General features: G+C 57.7%; 3 protein-coding genes across 5 annotated transcripts; 1 reads left to right on the top strand and 2 right to left on the bottom strand.

Moving 5' to 3' along the window:
• Window positions 1–6,123: 6,123 nt before the first annotated feature.
• Window positions 6,124–7,942, bottom strand: LOC122235489 (EKC/KEOPS complex subunit LAGE3-like). The gene is made up of 3 exons (XM_042975126.1): window positions 7,176–7,942; window positions 6,734–6,862; window positions 6,124–6,462 (listed from the first exon to the last, which is right to left on the bottom strand). Exons 1-3 carry the CDS (start codon window positions 7,517–7,519, stop codon window positions 6,324–6,326), a joined length of 612 nt encoding a protein of 203 aa, XP_042831060.1. The 5' UTR covers window positions 7,520–7,942; the 3' UTR covers window positions 6,124–6,323.
• A 786-nt stretch (window positions 7,943–8,728) lies between these two features.
• Window positions 8,729–10,802, bottom strand: LOC122235490 (sodium- and chloride-dependent GABA transporter ine-like). The gene is made up of 2 exons (XM_042975127.1): window positions 10,723–10,802; window positions 8,729–9,087 (listed from the first exon to the last, which is right to left on the bottom strand). The coding sequence occupies exons 1-2, from the start codon at window positions 10,798–10,800 to the stop codon at window positions 8,875–8,877; spliced, it is 291 nt and encodes a 96-aa protein (XP_042831061.1). The 5' UTR covers window positions 10,801–10,802; the 3' UTR covers window positions 8,729–8,874.
• Window positions 10,782–12,353, top strand: LOC122235488 (EKC/KEOPS complex subunit LAGE3-like). 3 transcript variants are annotated; one of them, XM_042975123.1, is made up of 3 exons: window positions 10,782–11,387; window positions 11,681–11,824; window positions 12,022–12,353. In XM_042975123.1, the coding sequence occupies exons 1-3, from the start codon at window positions 11,026–11,028 to the stop codon at window positions 12,164–12,166; spliced, it is 651 nt and encodes a 216-aa protein (XP_042831057.1). In that variant the 5' UTR covers window positions 10,782–11,025; the 3' UTR covers window positions 12,167–12,353. The 3 variants fall into 3 exon arrangements, with proteins under 3 accessions (XP_042831057.1, XP_042831059.1, XP_042831058.1); XM_042975125.1 differs by having other exon boundaries at window positions 10,788–11,387; window positions 11,681–11,809; XM_042975124.1 differs by having other exon boundaries at window positions 10,906–11,387; window positions 11,684–11,824.
• The last annotated feature ends 2,525 nt before the right edge of the window (window positions 12,354–14,878 follow it).

Below are 14,878 nucleotides of genomic sequence, written 5' to 3'. Positions count from 1 at the left end.
CCGAATTTCCATCATCAACTTTCTTGACCAGCTTTCCCTGGTGATTCGGACCATGCAGCGCTTCCGGTTCCCGGTTCCCGCTAAGCCTGCGCTGGCGTAAGGGGGCTAAGGTCTAGCCTCGTGTCCCCCGTCTGGCGTCTGGGCGGTCCGTCCTTCCTAGGCTAGTGATTCCTGCACTAGCTGCCACCTGAGGTTGGGGGCCTGCCTGGTCTTCTGAGGGCCATGAGGGCCCTTGGGCACTCATGGTCCCCTTGTTTTGTTTGCCATTTGAATGTTTGCTACTGCAGAGAATAAAACTGAGCTTTGCTATTCCGGGTTCCTTCTCAGTTGTGGCACCCCCGGATAGTGTTCCCTTTGTCCTCAGGTGGGGGGCGGGGCGGGGCGGGGCGGGGCGGCTTCTGGGATGTCGACGTGCAAGTCGCCGAAGGTGATAGAAGGCAGTCTGGGGACTGGCAGAACCCACGTGCGTCCTGTCCTTCGGTATCAAGGACTCTCAACATGTGGGAATATGCCCATCGTTTGCACGTTTCGCATTACTCCTGATGTCTTTCATCTAATGTGAACTTTTTATCCAAACTCTTCAGAAACATTGAATGAGTGCAGGAAAGATGCATTAAGGCCGCCTGGCAGGCTCAGTCGGTTGAGCGTCTGACGGGCTCAGGTCATGGTCTCAAGGGTTTGTGAGGTTAAGCCCCCGTCTGGCTCTGTGCTGACAACTGGGAGCCCGGAGCCTGCTTTGGATTCTGCGTCTCCCCCTCTCTACGCTCCTCCCATGCTCATGCTCATGCTCTGTCTCTGTCTCTCAGTAATAAATAAATGTGAAAAAAATTATATTAAATGTGTAACAGTAACTTACAATCTGTAATTTTGGGGGTTAGAATCCATGTTTTCCACAGGTTTTTGAATTGATTTACCTTATGAGCTTTATTTGGCGGCGGTAGGGCTGGTCCTGGCAAACCTGTCATCTTAGTTTAGAGCTCTTGTATCTGTTTGAGCCTGTCGTACAGGGGCCAGACCCCGGGCTTCAAGGGTCCCATCGGTTCAGCTGACATTCATCCCCCAGGGATCTCCCCCTCCTCTCCCTCCACAGAGGGAACAGGCCCGCTGGCTGCCGCTTCTGCCTCCACTGCTGCCCCTGCTGCCTCTTCTCCTTCTTCAGACGGGCTTTATTCTCGTAGCCCCCCCTCCCCACACCTGTTTGTGCTTGTAAAGCTTCTCTACGCGAACACGCGGGGGCAGGGTGTGGGCAGTGGAGCTGCACCACGATCCACAAACGTGTATTCTTCAGCTACTCCAACCCATCCATGCGGGTAGACCTTGTCATTGTTTCTCCTCTTTCAGTCCTGTAAGCGGTGCTGAAACGAATATCCCGGTACATTTGCTTCTGTTCCATAGATTTTGAGAAGGGGACTTGTCAGGTCAGAGGGTAAGCCCTCTTTAAAGTGTTTGGTGCATGTTGCCAAAGTGCACCCCCAGAAGCTCGCGTCGGTTGTAGATAAAAGTGTCCATTTCCCTGCGTCCCACCCCAGACAGGATATGTTCAGTCTTTTACACCTTCGTAAAACCAAATGCATAGCGACCAAAAGCATATTGGTGTCTTCCGGTTTCCTTTTGAATGTGATGCGATTAGACATTTGGCCAGTGGCATCTCTCCTGAGAACTGTCCATGCGTATCCTTGCCTGTTTTCTATTCAGGACAGTCACACTTTTCACACTGACTGGTAAGTGTCCTTTAAGTGTTCAGGGTATCAAGTCTTTACCATGATTGGAAATACTTTTCCTCCCCATGGCTTCATTTTAACTTGGCTTATGGTCCTTTTCTATGTATAAGCTAAAAACAATTATAAATTTTTAATGTTTCTTTAGTTTTGAGAGAGAGACAGAGACAGACACAGAGACAGAGTGTGAGCAGAGGAAGGGCAGAGAGAGGGAGACGCAGAATCCGAAGCAGGCTCTAGGTTCAGAGGTGTCAGCACAGAGCCGTGCGCGGGGCTCGAATGCATGAAGTACGTGATCGTGACCTGAGCTGAAGTCGGAGGCTCAACTGACTGAGCCCCCCAGGCACCCCGTGAAGAAGCCCGCCTCTTGCAGTGGGTCTCTGCGTGGCTCAGGGTGCAGACAGCGGAGGATTGGGGATATGTCAAATTAAATGCAAGCTGCACTCCTTCACAGTGAAGCCGACACATGCCTGATGCTTTGTGGTGAATCCACTTACTGAGGAGTTTGGAATTTAGTGTAGACCAGGGTGAGGGAGAGCACCTGGCTAGCTTAGTCAGTACAGCATGTGATTCGTGATCTCAAGCGTTGAAGCCCCATGTTGAGTGTAGCGCTTACTTTGAGAAAATTAGTGTAGATGGTCCATTTTGTGAATCCTGTTTTCTGTGCCAGATTCTTCCCCCATTACATCAAAGATGGAATATTTTGTTGCATTTTTGGTTATAAAATGTTGTGGGGTTTTTTGGATTTTGTTTAGAGTCTATGGAAGCAAAACGTGGTCAGTGGACAAGTCGAAGAATTACAGAAAGTTAGAAAATGACCAAAAAATACCCTCCCTAATGTCACCACCGGAGAGAACCACTGTGAACATTTCAATGGTTTCCCTCAGGTTTCTTCTTAAGTGACAATTGTATGTACATGCATATTTAAAGCAGGGAAACAGTACTGGAATCATAACGTATTTACAATTTTGGATTTGTCTAAACTTTTCATCTTTCTTACAAGGATAGCGTATGCTTACTCTAAAAGACATACAGCCCTTACACAAACGCCTAAGTTAGGAGGCAAAGATTTCTAATGGTCTCAGTTCCCGCACTAGCCACCATGAACAGTGTGAGTATATTCTTCCAGAATTTTCCTTAGGATATGTTAAGTTGCTTCTACATATTTTATTTGCATAAACAGGATTATACCATGTACCAAATCAGCTATTTAAAATTCTTATTCAAGGGGCAACTGGGTGACTCAGTCAGTTAGGTGTCCAATTCTTGACTTCGGCTCAGATCATGATCTTATGGTTCGTGGGTTCAAGCCCCATGGCAGGTTCCGTGCTGACAAGGCGGAGACTGCTTGGGATTCTGTCTCTCCCTCTCTCTGCCGCTCCACCCCTCACGCTTGCGCTCTCTCTATGAAAATAAATAAACTTAAACACACACACACACTAGGTCAACTGACATTAGAGGGGAAAGCAAGCAAACCTTTAAGGTGCAGACGATGCCAGTGCTATTTCTAGTATTCGAAGGCATAAAAAAGTAAAACTTCCACATTTTGGTTATAGAGGATTGATACCAATAGAGATAGTACCAAATAGGAAACTATGGATGATTCTTACTGGGGAACATGAATACAAATCTGCTAGGGGCACCAGGGCGGCTCAGTCGGTTAAGCGTTCGACTTTGGCGAAATCGGACTCTTACCGACTGAGCCACCAGCTCCTCATTCTCAGGGAGAACAACAACAACAACAACAACAACAACCCTTAGATGCTGCTACCTCAAACTAAGGTATTTTCTTTTTGTATCAAAAATAATTTCGGGGCGCCTGGTTGGCTCAGTTGGTTGTTGCTTAAAAAAGTTTTTTTAACATTGTATTTATTCATTTTGAGAGAGACAGAGAGTGTGAACAGGGTTGGGGCAGAGAGAGAGACAGACGGACAGAGGGACAGAGAGAATCTCAAGCAGGCTCCACGCTGTCAGCAAAGAGACGGATGCAGGGCTTGCTCTCGTGAACCGTGAGATCATGACCTGAGCTGAAATAAAGACTTGGTTGCTTTATTGACTGAGCCACCCAGGTGCTCCTTGTCCCGTCCTTTCCTTTCTGATACTGATACTTGCTACATCTATCTGCTGCTTTGGTATTGGCTAGGATTTTGACAAACTGTTAAATGACACTTGTGGTAGCGGGGATCCCTTTCTTACTCCTGATGTTAGCAGAATGCCCCTAGTGCTCGGCAGTACGTACAAGATTGCCCAGACTGCTTTAAAATGGGTGTCCTTATCACTCGAAAAAACTTTTCTCCTTGTGTACCAACTTGCGCTCAAGGCGTCGGTACATCAGTGGTGATGCTAACCTGATAGACTGTGTCGGGACTGCCTTCTGGCGGAGCAGATCTTTGATTCGATTGCTTTGTTTACTGAGTGATCGGTGTGGTTTTCTATCTCCTCTTGAGTTAACATGATTATTTTTCATTCTTTCCTACAAAATTGCCCATCATCTCTAAATTGTGTAACTGTCATAAAACCATACAGAGTATCTTTGAATTTTAACATTCTCCTCCATATATTTAAATCTGTTGTTACATATTCTTATCGTTTGTTATGTCGTCTATTTGGTTTTCCTTTTCCTTTTTTCTGTACCTGTACTGTTGGTCTGTTTAAAGACTCAGATCTTGGTTCCATTGACCTATTCTAAATGGGGTTGGAATGCTTAGTGCTTTCTTGTTACTTGTTTTCTCCCCCTTCTTTGTTTTGTTTCTGTGTTGCTGCTGTGGTTTCCCTACTTTCTTGAGTTAAATACTTGGTTCATCGATTTGCAATATTTTCTTCTTTGAAGTTTATTTCTTTATTCTGAGAGGTCGAGAGTGCAGGAGGGGCAGGCAGAGGAGGAGAGAGAGAATCCCAAGCAGGCCCTGTACTGTCAGTGCAGAGCCCGAAGCGGGGCTCAAACTCACCAACCCCGTGAGGTCGTGACCTGAGCCGAAATCAAGAATCGGATTCTTAACCGACTGTACCACCCGGGCTCCCCTATTTGTAATGTTTTCTATTCATGTAATAATTTAAGGTTGCTGTGTGTCCGATGCACAGACTTTGACCAGCGCTTGGACCAGCATTCTGGATACAGCGGTAGAGGCGAAGCAGAGGTTGATGCAGAGCTGCGTGGCTATGAAGAATGTGAGGTGGGTGTGGTGGCGGGGTGTGGCATCACTGGTGGCCACGCTGACGGGCAGGTTCCCCACCACGGCGACCAGGTACACGGATAGGAACAGACTGAGGAGGGGCTGATGCCCAGGCACCTGTGACAGCCCCAGGAGGAGGAATCCTGAGACAACACTTAGGCTGCCTCTCGCCATGGCTCCTGGTTTCTGTGAGCATGCGTTGGAAACACGTCTGTCAGTATTAGAGCAGAGGCAATCTGGGAAAGCATGCAACCTTCGTCATTGGCCGAAATAAAAGTGTATGGTGCTTTTCGAGGGATTTCCAACGTGGGGTAGTGAGGGCAAAAGAGATCGAGGGATGTACAGTCACCAAGGGTTGCTGGGGCTGGTGAAGCTCTCTGTGTAACTTACTTCTTGCTTCCCCAGAAGCAAAGAAGAACCATACAGAGAAGACAGAACTCAAAGTAAGGGCAGGGGTGGGGGGAAGACAGCGGGAGCAGGGGAGTTGACACTCGTTAGATCCCAGTTGCTTTTGCTTCATATAGGAAGGGTTCAGGGTGATGACCATTAAAATAAAATTGGGTACCTGCATGTGTGTGTGTGTGTGTGTGTGTGTGTGTGTGTGTGTCTTTGCATAAACTTAGACATATATACGCATATGCATGTATTCATAGAACGACGCCTAGAATAATATTCGCCAAGATGCTAATCGACTAACTGTGGTCATCGCTAGGATGTGAGATTTTTAACTCGAATGCTTTTAAACAAAAATCATATCAGTCTTCTAAACTGTGTTCCCTGGGGGTGCCCGGCAGACTCAGTCGGCGGAGTGAGCGACTCTCGATCTGGAGGGTGTGAGTTCGAGCCCCACAATGGATGTAAAGATTACATAAAACTAAAATCTTTAAATAAATTAAAAATAAAGAAAAATGGTGTTCCTTGGGTGTCAACAAGAGTTTCAAGAGGTTTCTGTGATACTTGAAGAGTTTGGATAAAAAGTTCACATTAGATGAAAGACATCAGGAGTAATGCGAAACGTGCAAACGATGGGCATATTCCCACATGTTGAGAGTCCTTGATACCGAAGGACAGGACGCACGTGGGTTCTGCCAGTCCCCAGACTGCCTTCTATCACCTTCGGCGACTTGCACGTCGACATCCCAGAAGCCGCCCCGCCCCGCCCCGCCCCGCCCCCCACCTGAGGACAAAGGGAACACTATCCGGGGGTGCCACAACTGAGAAGGAACCCGGAATAGCAAAGCTCAGTTTTATTCTCTGCAGTAGCAAACATTCAAATGGCAAACAAAACAAGGGGACCATGAGTGCCCAAGGGCCCTCATGGCCCTCAGAAGACCAGGCAGGCCCCCAACCTCAGGTGGCAGCTAGTGCAGGAATCACTAGCCTAGGAAGGACGGACCGCCCAGACGCCAGACGGGGGACACGAGGCTAGACCTTAGCCCCCTTTCGCCAGCGCAGGCTTAGCGGGAACCGGGAACCGGAAGCGCTGCATGGTCCGAATCACCAGGGAAAGCTGGTCAAGAAAGTTGATGATGGAAATTCGGAGGAGGAAAGGGTTTTCAGCTCTCCAGCGGCTGAGAGAGGAGAAAAGGCAATCAAGTTGGAGGTGGTGGATGCTCCCCTTCCTCGCTCAGCTCCCCTCCCCGCCCAGGTACCCATCCCTTGCACCCTTCCCCGCCCCCAGGAGCGACCCCCCCTACCCGCAGGTGCAGGTTTTAGAGCCTGCGGGCCCTGGCCCGCACCTAGCCCTCGACGATCCAGCAGAGAGCGCCCCCCCCCCGACCCCCCGTGGAGACTGGACCCGCCACCTGCAGCCACCCCGACCCCGGCCCTTCCAGAACTAACATGGCCAGGACGCTGCCGAACACTGTGAGCTGCTGCTCCACAAGGCATCCATACGGTTCCCGATCTGGGGCGAAAGACGCACAGGCGATCTCCGCCTCCAACTGGGACGGGAAAGGCACGCCGAGGGCGCTGGGTGCAGATTCGGTTAAGGTACCACCCCTACTCACTTAGGGCCTGAGCCCCCTTCTCAGGCCACCCTGACGAGGCCACCCACTCCCGGCCCTAATGGCTCGCGGCCACCCCGTTACCAGGCCCGTGTCCGCCCACCGCCCCCGGGAACCCGTTTCCCCCCTGCTCTCCTTCCTTCCTCCTCCCCCACCTCTCTCCAGCCACCCCTGGACCACCCTGCTCTCAGATCTTTGCCCCACGCCCCGCAGGTTACCGCGGCTCCTCTCCCTTTCCGCCCCCTGCCCATGCCCCGCCGTCCCCTCGGCTAGGATACAATATGTGTGTTCGGGTTTCCGGCCTTCCGGCCGCGGAGAGGGCATCTCCGCCTGGCCCCGGGGCGTGCCGTGGTCGCGGGACACGCGGAGCCTCGCCGGCGACCGCGGCCTCCGCGTCCGCGCCTCCGAGGCCATGACCGTGCCCGCGGCGGCCTCGGCCGCCTCCCTGGCCCTCCTGGCCCTCCTGGCCCCCCTGGCCGTCCCGGGCGTTGTCGGCGCCGCCCGCCTCGCCGCCTGCGGCTGCGTCTGCCGCCTCCATGGTCGTCAGGCTCCGCCTCAGGTCCAGTCCCCTGAACACAGGTCCAGCCGCGCGCCCAGTCGACGGGCGGCTGAGGGGCTGCATCTCCTTCCCGAAGCTCCGCCCCGCGCGCCGACCCCGCCCTCCCCGCGCACGCGCAAACGGGCCGTCGGGAGGCTGCCGGGCGCGTGGCCGGTTCCCGCCAGAGCGACGCTGTCCCAGGCTCTCTGGGACCCTGGCTGCGGAAGCCCCGCCTATCACAGCTCGACGCCACCCCCAGGCGCCTGCGCCAACGGGCTCCTAGGGTTCCTAGTGAGGCCGCCAGGCCTGCGGCCGGTGCCCGCCCAGCCGGCCTTTCCGCCCTTGGGCCCTGGGAGACCCCCTGGCTTACCTAGACTATGAGCGCTTCCTCATAAAGCCCACGCAAGTCACCCCGGCCTCCCGGGAGCGCCAAGGCCAACATTTCCCCACCCCCACCTCCCGGCCATTCCCTTGGGCGCCTGCCTGGTTCCCGCCCAGCCAGCTCTGCCAGGAGCCCCTAGAGACTACCCCCCCACCCCACCCTTGTCCTCCTGGCCAACGAGGGCTCCCTCCTAAGGCTCCGCCCCCAAGCATCCAAAGCAAGGGGGCTCCCAGGAGCACCTGAGCAAACAGACCCCCCTGTGCTCCTCCCGGGCCCGGGCCCGGGACTGCTTCCCGCGCCCCTGCCCCGAAGCCAGGTCTGCCCTGGGCTCCCAGAGACCCCGCCTTCGGCCGCCTCTCCAGCAGCTGCTGCCTCTCCAGCAGCTGCTCCCTCACCAATCGTCACCACGCGCTGTGACGTGTGACCCCACTGCGCCCACGCAAACCAGTCCTACCTCAGCTCCACCCCCTCCCCACACCCCTAGCCCCTCCCCAGACCTCGTGGGAGGCCGCCAGACACCACGGCCTGTGGTCCAGAGGGCCCTGTCTCTTCCTTGGGCTCAGTGTCCCCAGCACGTGGGGCTCCACGACCTCGCAGCAGGACCTCCAGTCCTCGTGGAGGGAGATGGGCCACAGCCCAGACGGACACGGCCCCGCACCCCGTCCCCTTCCCCTTCCCCGGTACAGGTGGACACACCAAAGCGGCCTTTGGAGGGGGCGACTGAGCACAGGTGCGGATCAGATCGGCGGTCTGGGAAGGTCACGAAGGGGCTCCCGCCGGGGGGCAAGCCTGCCAGTAGGAGGCAAGGAGGGAAGGGATGGCGACTGGAGCTAAAGTAGTTAGTGGCCGTGGAGAACAGGGATGCGGTCGCATAGGAAAAACCACGATGCAAAAGGGAAATCACTAAAATCCCAACTTAGGAAGCTACTGTGTATGTGCACGGAAATCCGGCAACGGTAGCCTGAAGTGTAAATACCTCGTATCTCTGTGTGGTGGCATTGAGGGTGGTCCCCACTTCTTTTTTGTGTATTTCTCCCCCAAAAGGTTCAGAATGACTTTACATGACCTTCAGCGTTTTCAGTTCTTTGACGTCCTTGTGTGCGTGATCTCTACGCCCCACGTGGTGCCGGCACTCACGACCCAGTGAGTGCTTCCACAAGTCAGGCTTGAGAGAGTAGATGATGCCATCCAGGGCGCCGGGCAGCAGCACTCCCCGCACCAACAGCACGACGAGGACCACGCAGGGGAAGGTAGCCGTGAAGTACACGATCTGGGGCGGGCGGGGGGCGGGGGGACCTGCTCAGAAGGGGCCCTGCGGCCCCGCCTCCCCACTTAGGGGCCCCCAGCCTCAGCAGGGGGGCAGGCGGGCCACACTCCCCCCACTGTGGTACGGTCCGCTCCGAGGTCAAGCGGGAGGCCAGCCTGCAGCCCCCCCTTCTACTCCTCAGAGCCTGGGCTCCTCCCGAAGGAAGCGGGGTGCTCAGCTGGCCATCGGCCGCCCCTGCAATGACAGGTCAGCTGTAGAGGGAGGGCGGAGGCAGGACCTTCCCCGGGTAGGGAGCAGGACATCGGCCTGGAGGCAGGTCCCATGCCTCCCGTGCCTCTGACTGCAGGTGGTTCTCTGCACAGGGGCAGGGTCCTGGGCAGGCCGGAGTGGACTGGGCCGGCCGGAGACAGAGGCGACAGCGAGGTGACCGCGAAGACCTCTGCCTCCCTCCCACCCTCAGCAGAGCAGGACAGGTAGGCAAGGGACGGCCACGGACTGGGTCCCCCCGGGCTGGCCGCAAAGCAGAGAGTGAGGAAGTAGTGAGTGAGGAAGAGAGGGAGACTGGGGCGGGGGTGCCCGACACAGGCAAGTTCAGCTGGCTGTCGCCTGGGCCTGTCCCCTCAGGACGGAAGGCGGCTGGGCTGGAGTTTGGAGGGTGGGGAGGACTGACTACGCAGGCATGTGTGGGAAATCCAGTGGCCCGGATTCAAGTTCCTGCCCCCTCCTCAGGCCCTGGCCTGGTCACCTCGGGTGGCGGGGTGCCCCCCCCCAGTGGAGACGCCTCTTCTCCCCACCGGCCATGCTGCCCCCACCCCTGCCATCATCACCCACCCCGACCCGCCCGCCTCCAGCTGTACCTTTCCTGTTGACTTGACCCCCTTGCAGACACAGAAGTAGGCCAGCACCCAGCAGGCCGGCAGACACAGGGTCACCTCCCAGTTGAGGGCCCCTGGCACGTCCAACCCCCCCACCCCCCCACCCCCGGAGAGCCGCAAGACTTTGTTCCTGGGGGAGGGACAGCCCGTCAAGGCTGCCGCAGCAGAGGGCAAAGCGACGGGGGAGCTGTCGCCGGGGCGGTGCTCCCCCGTGCCGCTGTCCTCGGGGCCAGCTGGGACCCCTGGGCCCCCGGGCCCCCGGCCCAAGCCCGCAGCCATTGCGGTGTGGGAGGCGGGAGCCCGGGAGCCCCAGGCCGGAGGCCGGTCGCACCCTCGGCGGTGTACCCTCCCCCAGGCTGGCAGGCACTAGGGGACTGACGGTGCCCGGGACCGAGAAGTGGTGAGGGAGCGAGGCCCGTCCATTCCAGCTCCCCTAGGGGCCGCGCGGGGCGTGTTCCCTGAGGACAGGCAGGGCCTGGGAGTGGCCCCTGCTCGGCATCCCGCTTCGGCCCCCCCCCCCCCCCCGCCCCGGGGGACGGGTCCCGGCACACGCAGACCCGAGCCGTACGGGGAGCCCACAGACAGGGACAGGCACGGTGCTGCCCAGAAGCGCCTGAGCGCGGCCCACGCCTCGACGCCCGGGACCCGGGCGGGCGGCGGTCAGTTGGCTGCTCGCACGTGCGCCCGGCTGGCGCCTGTGCAGACACACGCTTGGGGGGAGGGGCGGGCCGGGCCGGAAACAGTCAGGTGCCAGTGGCCTCACCGGAATGCTCTCGGGGACGCAGGAGCCCGACAGTGACGTCACGCGTCGAGGGGCGCAGCTTCCGGAACCAGCCTCCATCTCCTCGGGGTCAGCGTCGACCGGATCCGGGCTCTGGGCCAACACAGCGAGGCCGGCTCGGTGGGAACCAGCTCCGCGGGGTCTGTCTGCGCAGGCGCCCTGGCCATCCCCGACAGCCTTGCGCGCCGAGGGGCCGGGCTTCGCGAGGCCCGCCGGGGGTCTCGGCGGTCCGCCGACAGTGGGCGCAGCGTAGCGGTGGGCTCTGAGGAGGCCGGTGCGGCGGCCATGAGGGCCCCGGACGACGGCGCGGAGGAAGTGGCGGTCACGCAGGCCCCTGACGAGGACGGCGCGGACGGCGCGGACGGCGCGGCGGTCACGCGGGCTCCCGAGGGTGGCGCGGAGGACGCGGGGGCAGGCCCACAGGCCTCCGACGGAGGCACGGACGGCCACGACCCCCGGCTTAGCCCCCGAGGTCCCGGTTGCCAGGGCAACTGCAGCCGCCACGACGGCGAGGGTGGCCCTGGCAGCAAGGGAGCAGTGGTCGAGGGGGCCTGCGCCCCTCCCCTGGCCGAACGGGCCCCGAGGGCCCTGGCCCCCGGTGGAGACGCAGCGCCGGCGGCGGTGACCTCCTCAAGACTGCTGGAGTTGTATCCTTTCCGTGGAGCCTGTCTGGGCAGGGGCCGTGGCGGGGTGGCTGGGGAGCGGGGCGGCAGCCCGGGGACGGGACGGACGGGGGCGGGGGCGGGGGTGGGCAGCCTGGCGGGACAGGGACAGCCGGTGCCCGCGGGCCCCCAGGGTGGGGGAAGCGGCTCAGGGTGGGCAGAGGTGGCGGGAGGGAGCGCGAGTGTCCCGGGGGTAGAAGCGGGCCTCTGAGTGGTCAGGAGGCTTCAGGCCATGGGAACTCCGGGAGCCCGTTGTGCCTTAACCGGGTGCCTCCCAGCAGGCTCACTGTGTCTTTCCGGTCGCCCCTGGAGGCAGAGATGGCCCGCAGGTCCCTGACTACACACGTCCAACGCCACCGAGGGTTGGCTCGGAAGGAGCTCTGCGTGAGGGGCAGCGCCCTGGCCGTGTGCGTCCTCCAAGAGTATGCGCGGGACGGGTGGGCGGTGGCGGCGGGTGCCGTGGTCGCATCTCTGCCTTCCGGTGCCGTCGTGGAGGCCCCGACACACGCGTTAGGTGGAAGGCGGGGGGTGGGGGGCTGTGTGGGGGAAGGGGCTGGTGCCCTGCACCTCCACAGCAGCTCTCCCCTTTAACCGGATTTCCCTCTTCCCTCACTTTTAGGAGATGGACTGCTGAAGACCCCATCTTCTTCCGAGTTTCCGTCAACTCCTTCCTGGACCGGCTTCCCCTGGTGATAGGAAACATTCGCGCCTTGGGGTCCCGGCCTCCGCGACGCCTAGGCCCGGGAAAGGGGGCCGAGGCCTAACCTGGTAGCCCTCACGGGGCAAGGCACAGGGCGTTGACACTTGGCGTCCTCGCCACTTTATTATCGGGGGTCTAACGTTCTGCAGGTCCGGGCCTCGGTGGCTCTTGGCCCACTTCAGTTCCTTCCCTGCGCCTGGAGGGACGGGCGCTTACAGTGTTTGTTACTGCACAACATGAAACTGAGCGACTCTTTTGTGTCCGAGTTTCTTCTCACTTCCTGCGCCTCCACATTTTCTTACCTTTGTTCTGGTGTTGCAAGGGAGGTTCTGGGAGTCGTAGTCCAGCAGCCCAAGCTTATCGAGGACGACTCAGGGAGAGGAAAATCAGGTCCTGTATTCGGCGGTAAAGACTGCTGACGTTTTGGAATACGTTCCTAGTTGTATTTACCCATTAAATGGATAACAGCGTATAATGTATGCATTTTCCAGTTTAGCGTTAACTTTTCTCCGGATCCTTTTTTGTTTTGTTTTGTTTTGTTTTGTTTTTGTTTTTCCCCGTTGAACGTACTAGCTTTCCCACTCCCTAAGAACTCTTCAAACACTGTTATCCAGGAGACACACAAATGTATTATTACATAATGTTGAGCAGTCGGGTCGTTCTCAGCTTTGCCCCTGTTATGGGTCGTGTGAGTCAATGGGATTCTTGAACAGAAGTCTTTGCGCGAACAGTTACTTCCTTCAGATCGTTTCCAAGAGGTAGAATTCCCGCGTTCTATAGCTCCTCGGCACACAAGTGCTCTCCAGAAAAGGCGCCCCGCCGCCACAAGTCTGGTCTCCCCGCACCACCAACCAGTAGGGTGGCTTCCTACCGAAGTAGAAGACTCCTTTTGTACCAGGGAAATAAGCACGGAAACACTAGAGGAGGAGTTTTGGGGCTTACTGGCCTTGTTTCCCACGAGCAAGGGAGTGGTGCCGCAAGTGGCTATGGGTTTGGGGGCGGGGTGGGGGGTGGTTAGCTCCCTCTGAATAGCTTGTGTCTTGGAACCTCGCTAACCAGGAGTGCTAGCCTCACGAGGGTTCCCTCGGAGTTTCTACATGCATGGTCGTGATCTCTGTAAGCAAACACGGTTTTGGTTCCTTCCTTTCCGGCCTTTCCGGGGCTACGGGGGCGGGGGGAAGGAACAGGCTGACACTGGACAGATGGGAAGCAAGAGCAGGAAGGCACGTCGCAGAGAACCAAATCCTGGATCCAGCCATGCCTGAAGACAGAACTACCCACCCCCGCCCCCGCCCCCGCCCCCGCCACGATCGTTCAGTTACACACATCCAGAAACTCTCCCTTTGCTTAAGCCAACATGAATCCTTTTTTCCTTCTTTCCTTCTTTCCTTCTTTCTTTCTTTCTTTCTTTCTCTTTTTCTTTGAATGCTTTTATTTAGTTTTGAGAGCAAGACAGAGACAGCGTGAGCGGGGAAGGGGCAGAGAGACAGAGAGGGAGACACAGAATCTGAGGCAGACTGCAGGCTCTGAGCTGTCAGCACAGAGCTCGACGCAGGGCTCAAACCCACGAACTGTGAGATCGTGACCTGAGCCGAAGTCAGACCCTCAACCGACTGAGCCACCCAGGCACCCCCGTCGTGAATACTTTCTATTGCTTTTCTTTTTGTCTTTCTTCACTTGCAATAGAAAAGTCTTGTCCTTTATTGAATTGAGGAACCGTAGGTTTTCTTGTCACTTCACCTGAGAACGTGGCTCTCCTTTCTTTTAACAGAGAAACTGGGCTCTTTAAGTTCACAAAGGCATTGGCTCCTAGCTGGTAGGCCTTCAAGCCGTATGGTGGTAGAGTCTTCTGTGGGTAAGAGTCCAGAGAGGGAGGGGAGGGGCTGCAAGGCGCAGCTGGAGGAAAGGGACAAAGAGAAGGGGCACTGGGACCCACCCTTTCCGGATAGGGCTCCCAAGACTGGCCCGGAATTGTGGGGCCAGATCGTCAAGAGACCGGAACTTAGTGTGAGCCTCCCTCCCTCTCCCAGCAAAGCCCAGAGTTAGGCCACCGCCCTGGCCCCACACACGGACCGCTGAAGGTGCCGGGCGGCCTTAACACGTCCGTCAGGTCACAAAACAAGTCGATTCCAACGCGTCCCCGGGCTCCCCTCCCAGAGACTAAGCCAGAGCCCTGCCCCGCGGCCCGCCGAGTCAGATGTGATCCGGCCCGCATCTTCCACGGCCTCCTTCCCTCCCCTCTCCACCTTGTTCACTCGGATCCAGCCACACTGGCCTCCTCCCTTCTCTGAAACACACCAGGCCCAGGCCTGCCTCGGGACCCTTGCACTGCCTCTTGCCTGCCTGGAGCTCTCTTCCCCCGGGGTTCCATCTGGCCCACTCAGATAGCATTCCTGGCCGCTCTCCTTAAGGTTGCGTCCCACGCTCTCCCCACCTGCATTACTTTCACAGGTGTCGGGGGGTAAGAAGCAGGTGGGCCCGTCAGCATGGAGGTGCACCTGCGGCAGTAAAGCGTCGTGGGGCACGAAGGAGTTTGGGTGCCGTCGATGACCCTAGGGAGTCTTGAACGGAGCGGGACGGGATGCAACTTACGTCTTGTCAGGTCCCCAGTGCCTGCTGCGCTGGGAAGGGGACCAGGGCAGGCAGGACAGAAGTGGGGAGACTGGCACGCAGGCGAGAGACCCCCAGGCTGCGGCCAGTGGAGGTGGGGAGAAGGGAACGGGTTCCGACTGGATCTTGACGGGAGAGCCACCGGGGTTTGCTGACACGGATCGGA

Source organism: Panthera tigris, chromosome X, assembly GCF_018350195.1.
Source record: "Panthera tigris isolate Pti1 chromosome X, P.tigris_Pti1_mat1.1, whole genome shotgun sequence".
Taxonomy (NCBI): Eukaryota; Metazoa; Chordata; class Mammalia; order Carnivora; family Felidae; genus Panthera; species Panthera tigris.
The sequence above is the reverse complement of the archived record's forward strand: the minus strand, read 5'-3'. Positions and strand labels throughout refer to the sequence as shown.

Excerpts from the sequence above, each read along its gene's own strand:
- LOC122235489 (XM_042975126.1), bottom strand. The coding sequence starts at position 7,519 with ATGCAGCCCCTCAGCCGCCCGTCGACTGGGCGCGCGGCTGGACCTGTG. Across the intron at positions 6,863-7,175 it reads GAAACCCGAACACACATATT|CGCCCTCGGCGTGCCTTTCC; the intron begins GTATCCTAGCCG and ends ATCTGCACCCAG. Across the intron at positions 6,463-6,733 it reads TTCGGCAGCGTCCTGGCCAT|CCGCTGGAGAGCTGAAAACC; the intron begins GTTAGTTCTGGA and ends CTCCTCTCTCAG.
- LOC122235490 (XM_042975127.1), bottom strand. The coding sequence starts at position 10,800 with ATGGAGGCTGGTTCCGGAAGCTGCGCCCCTCGACGCGTGACGTCACTG. Across the intron at positions 9,088-10,722 it reads GCGTCCCCGAGAGCATTCCG|ATCGTGTACTTCACGGCTAC; the intron begins GTGAGGCCACTG and ends CGCCCGCCCCAG.
- LOC122235488 (XM_042975123.1), top strand. The coding sequence starts at position 11,026 with ATGAGGGCCCCGGACGACGGCGCGGAGGAAGTGGCGGTCACGCAGGCC. Across the intron at positions 11,388-11,680 it reads TCCTCAAGACTGCTGGAGTT|CAGGCTCACTGTGTCTTTCC; the intron begins GTATCCTTTCCG and ends GGTGCCTCCCAG. Across the intron at positions 11,825-12,021 it reads GCCGTGTGCGTCCTCCAAGA|GAGATGGACTGCTGAAGACC; the intron begins GTATGCGCGGGA and ends CCTCACTTTTAG.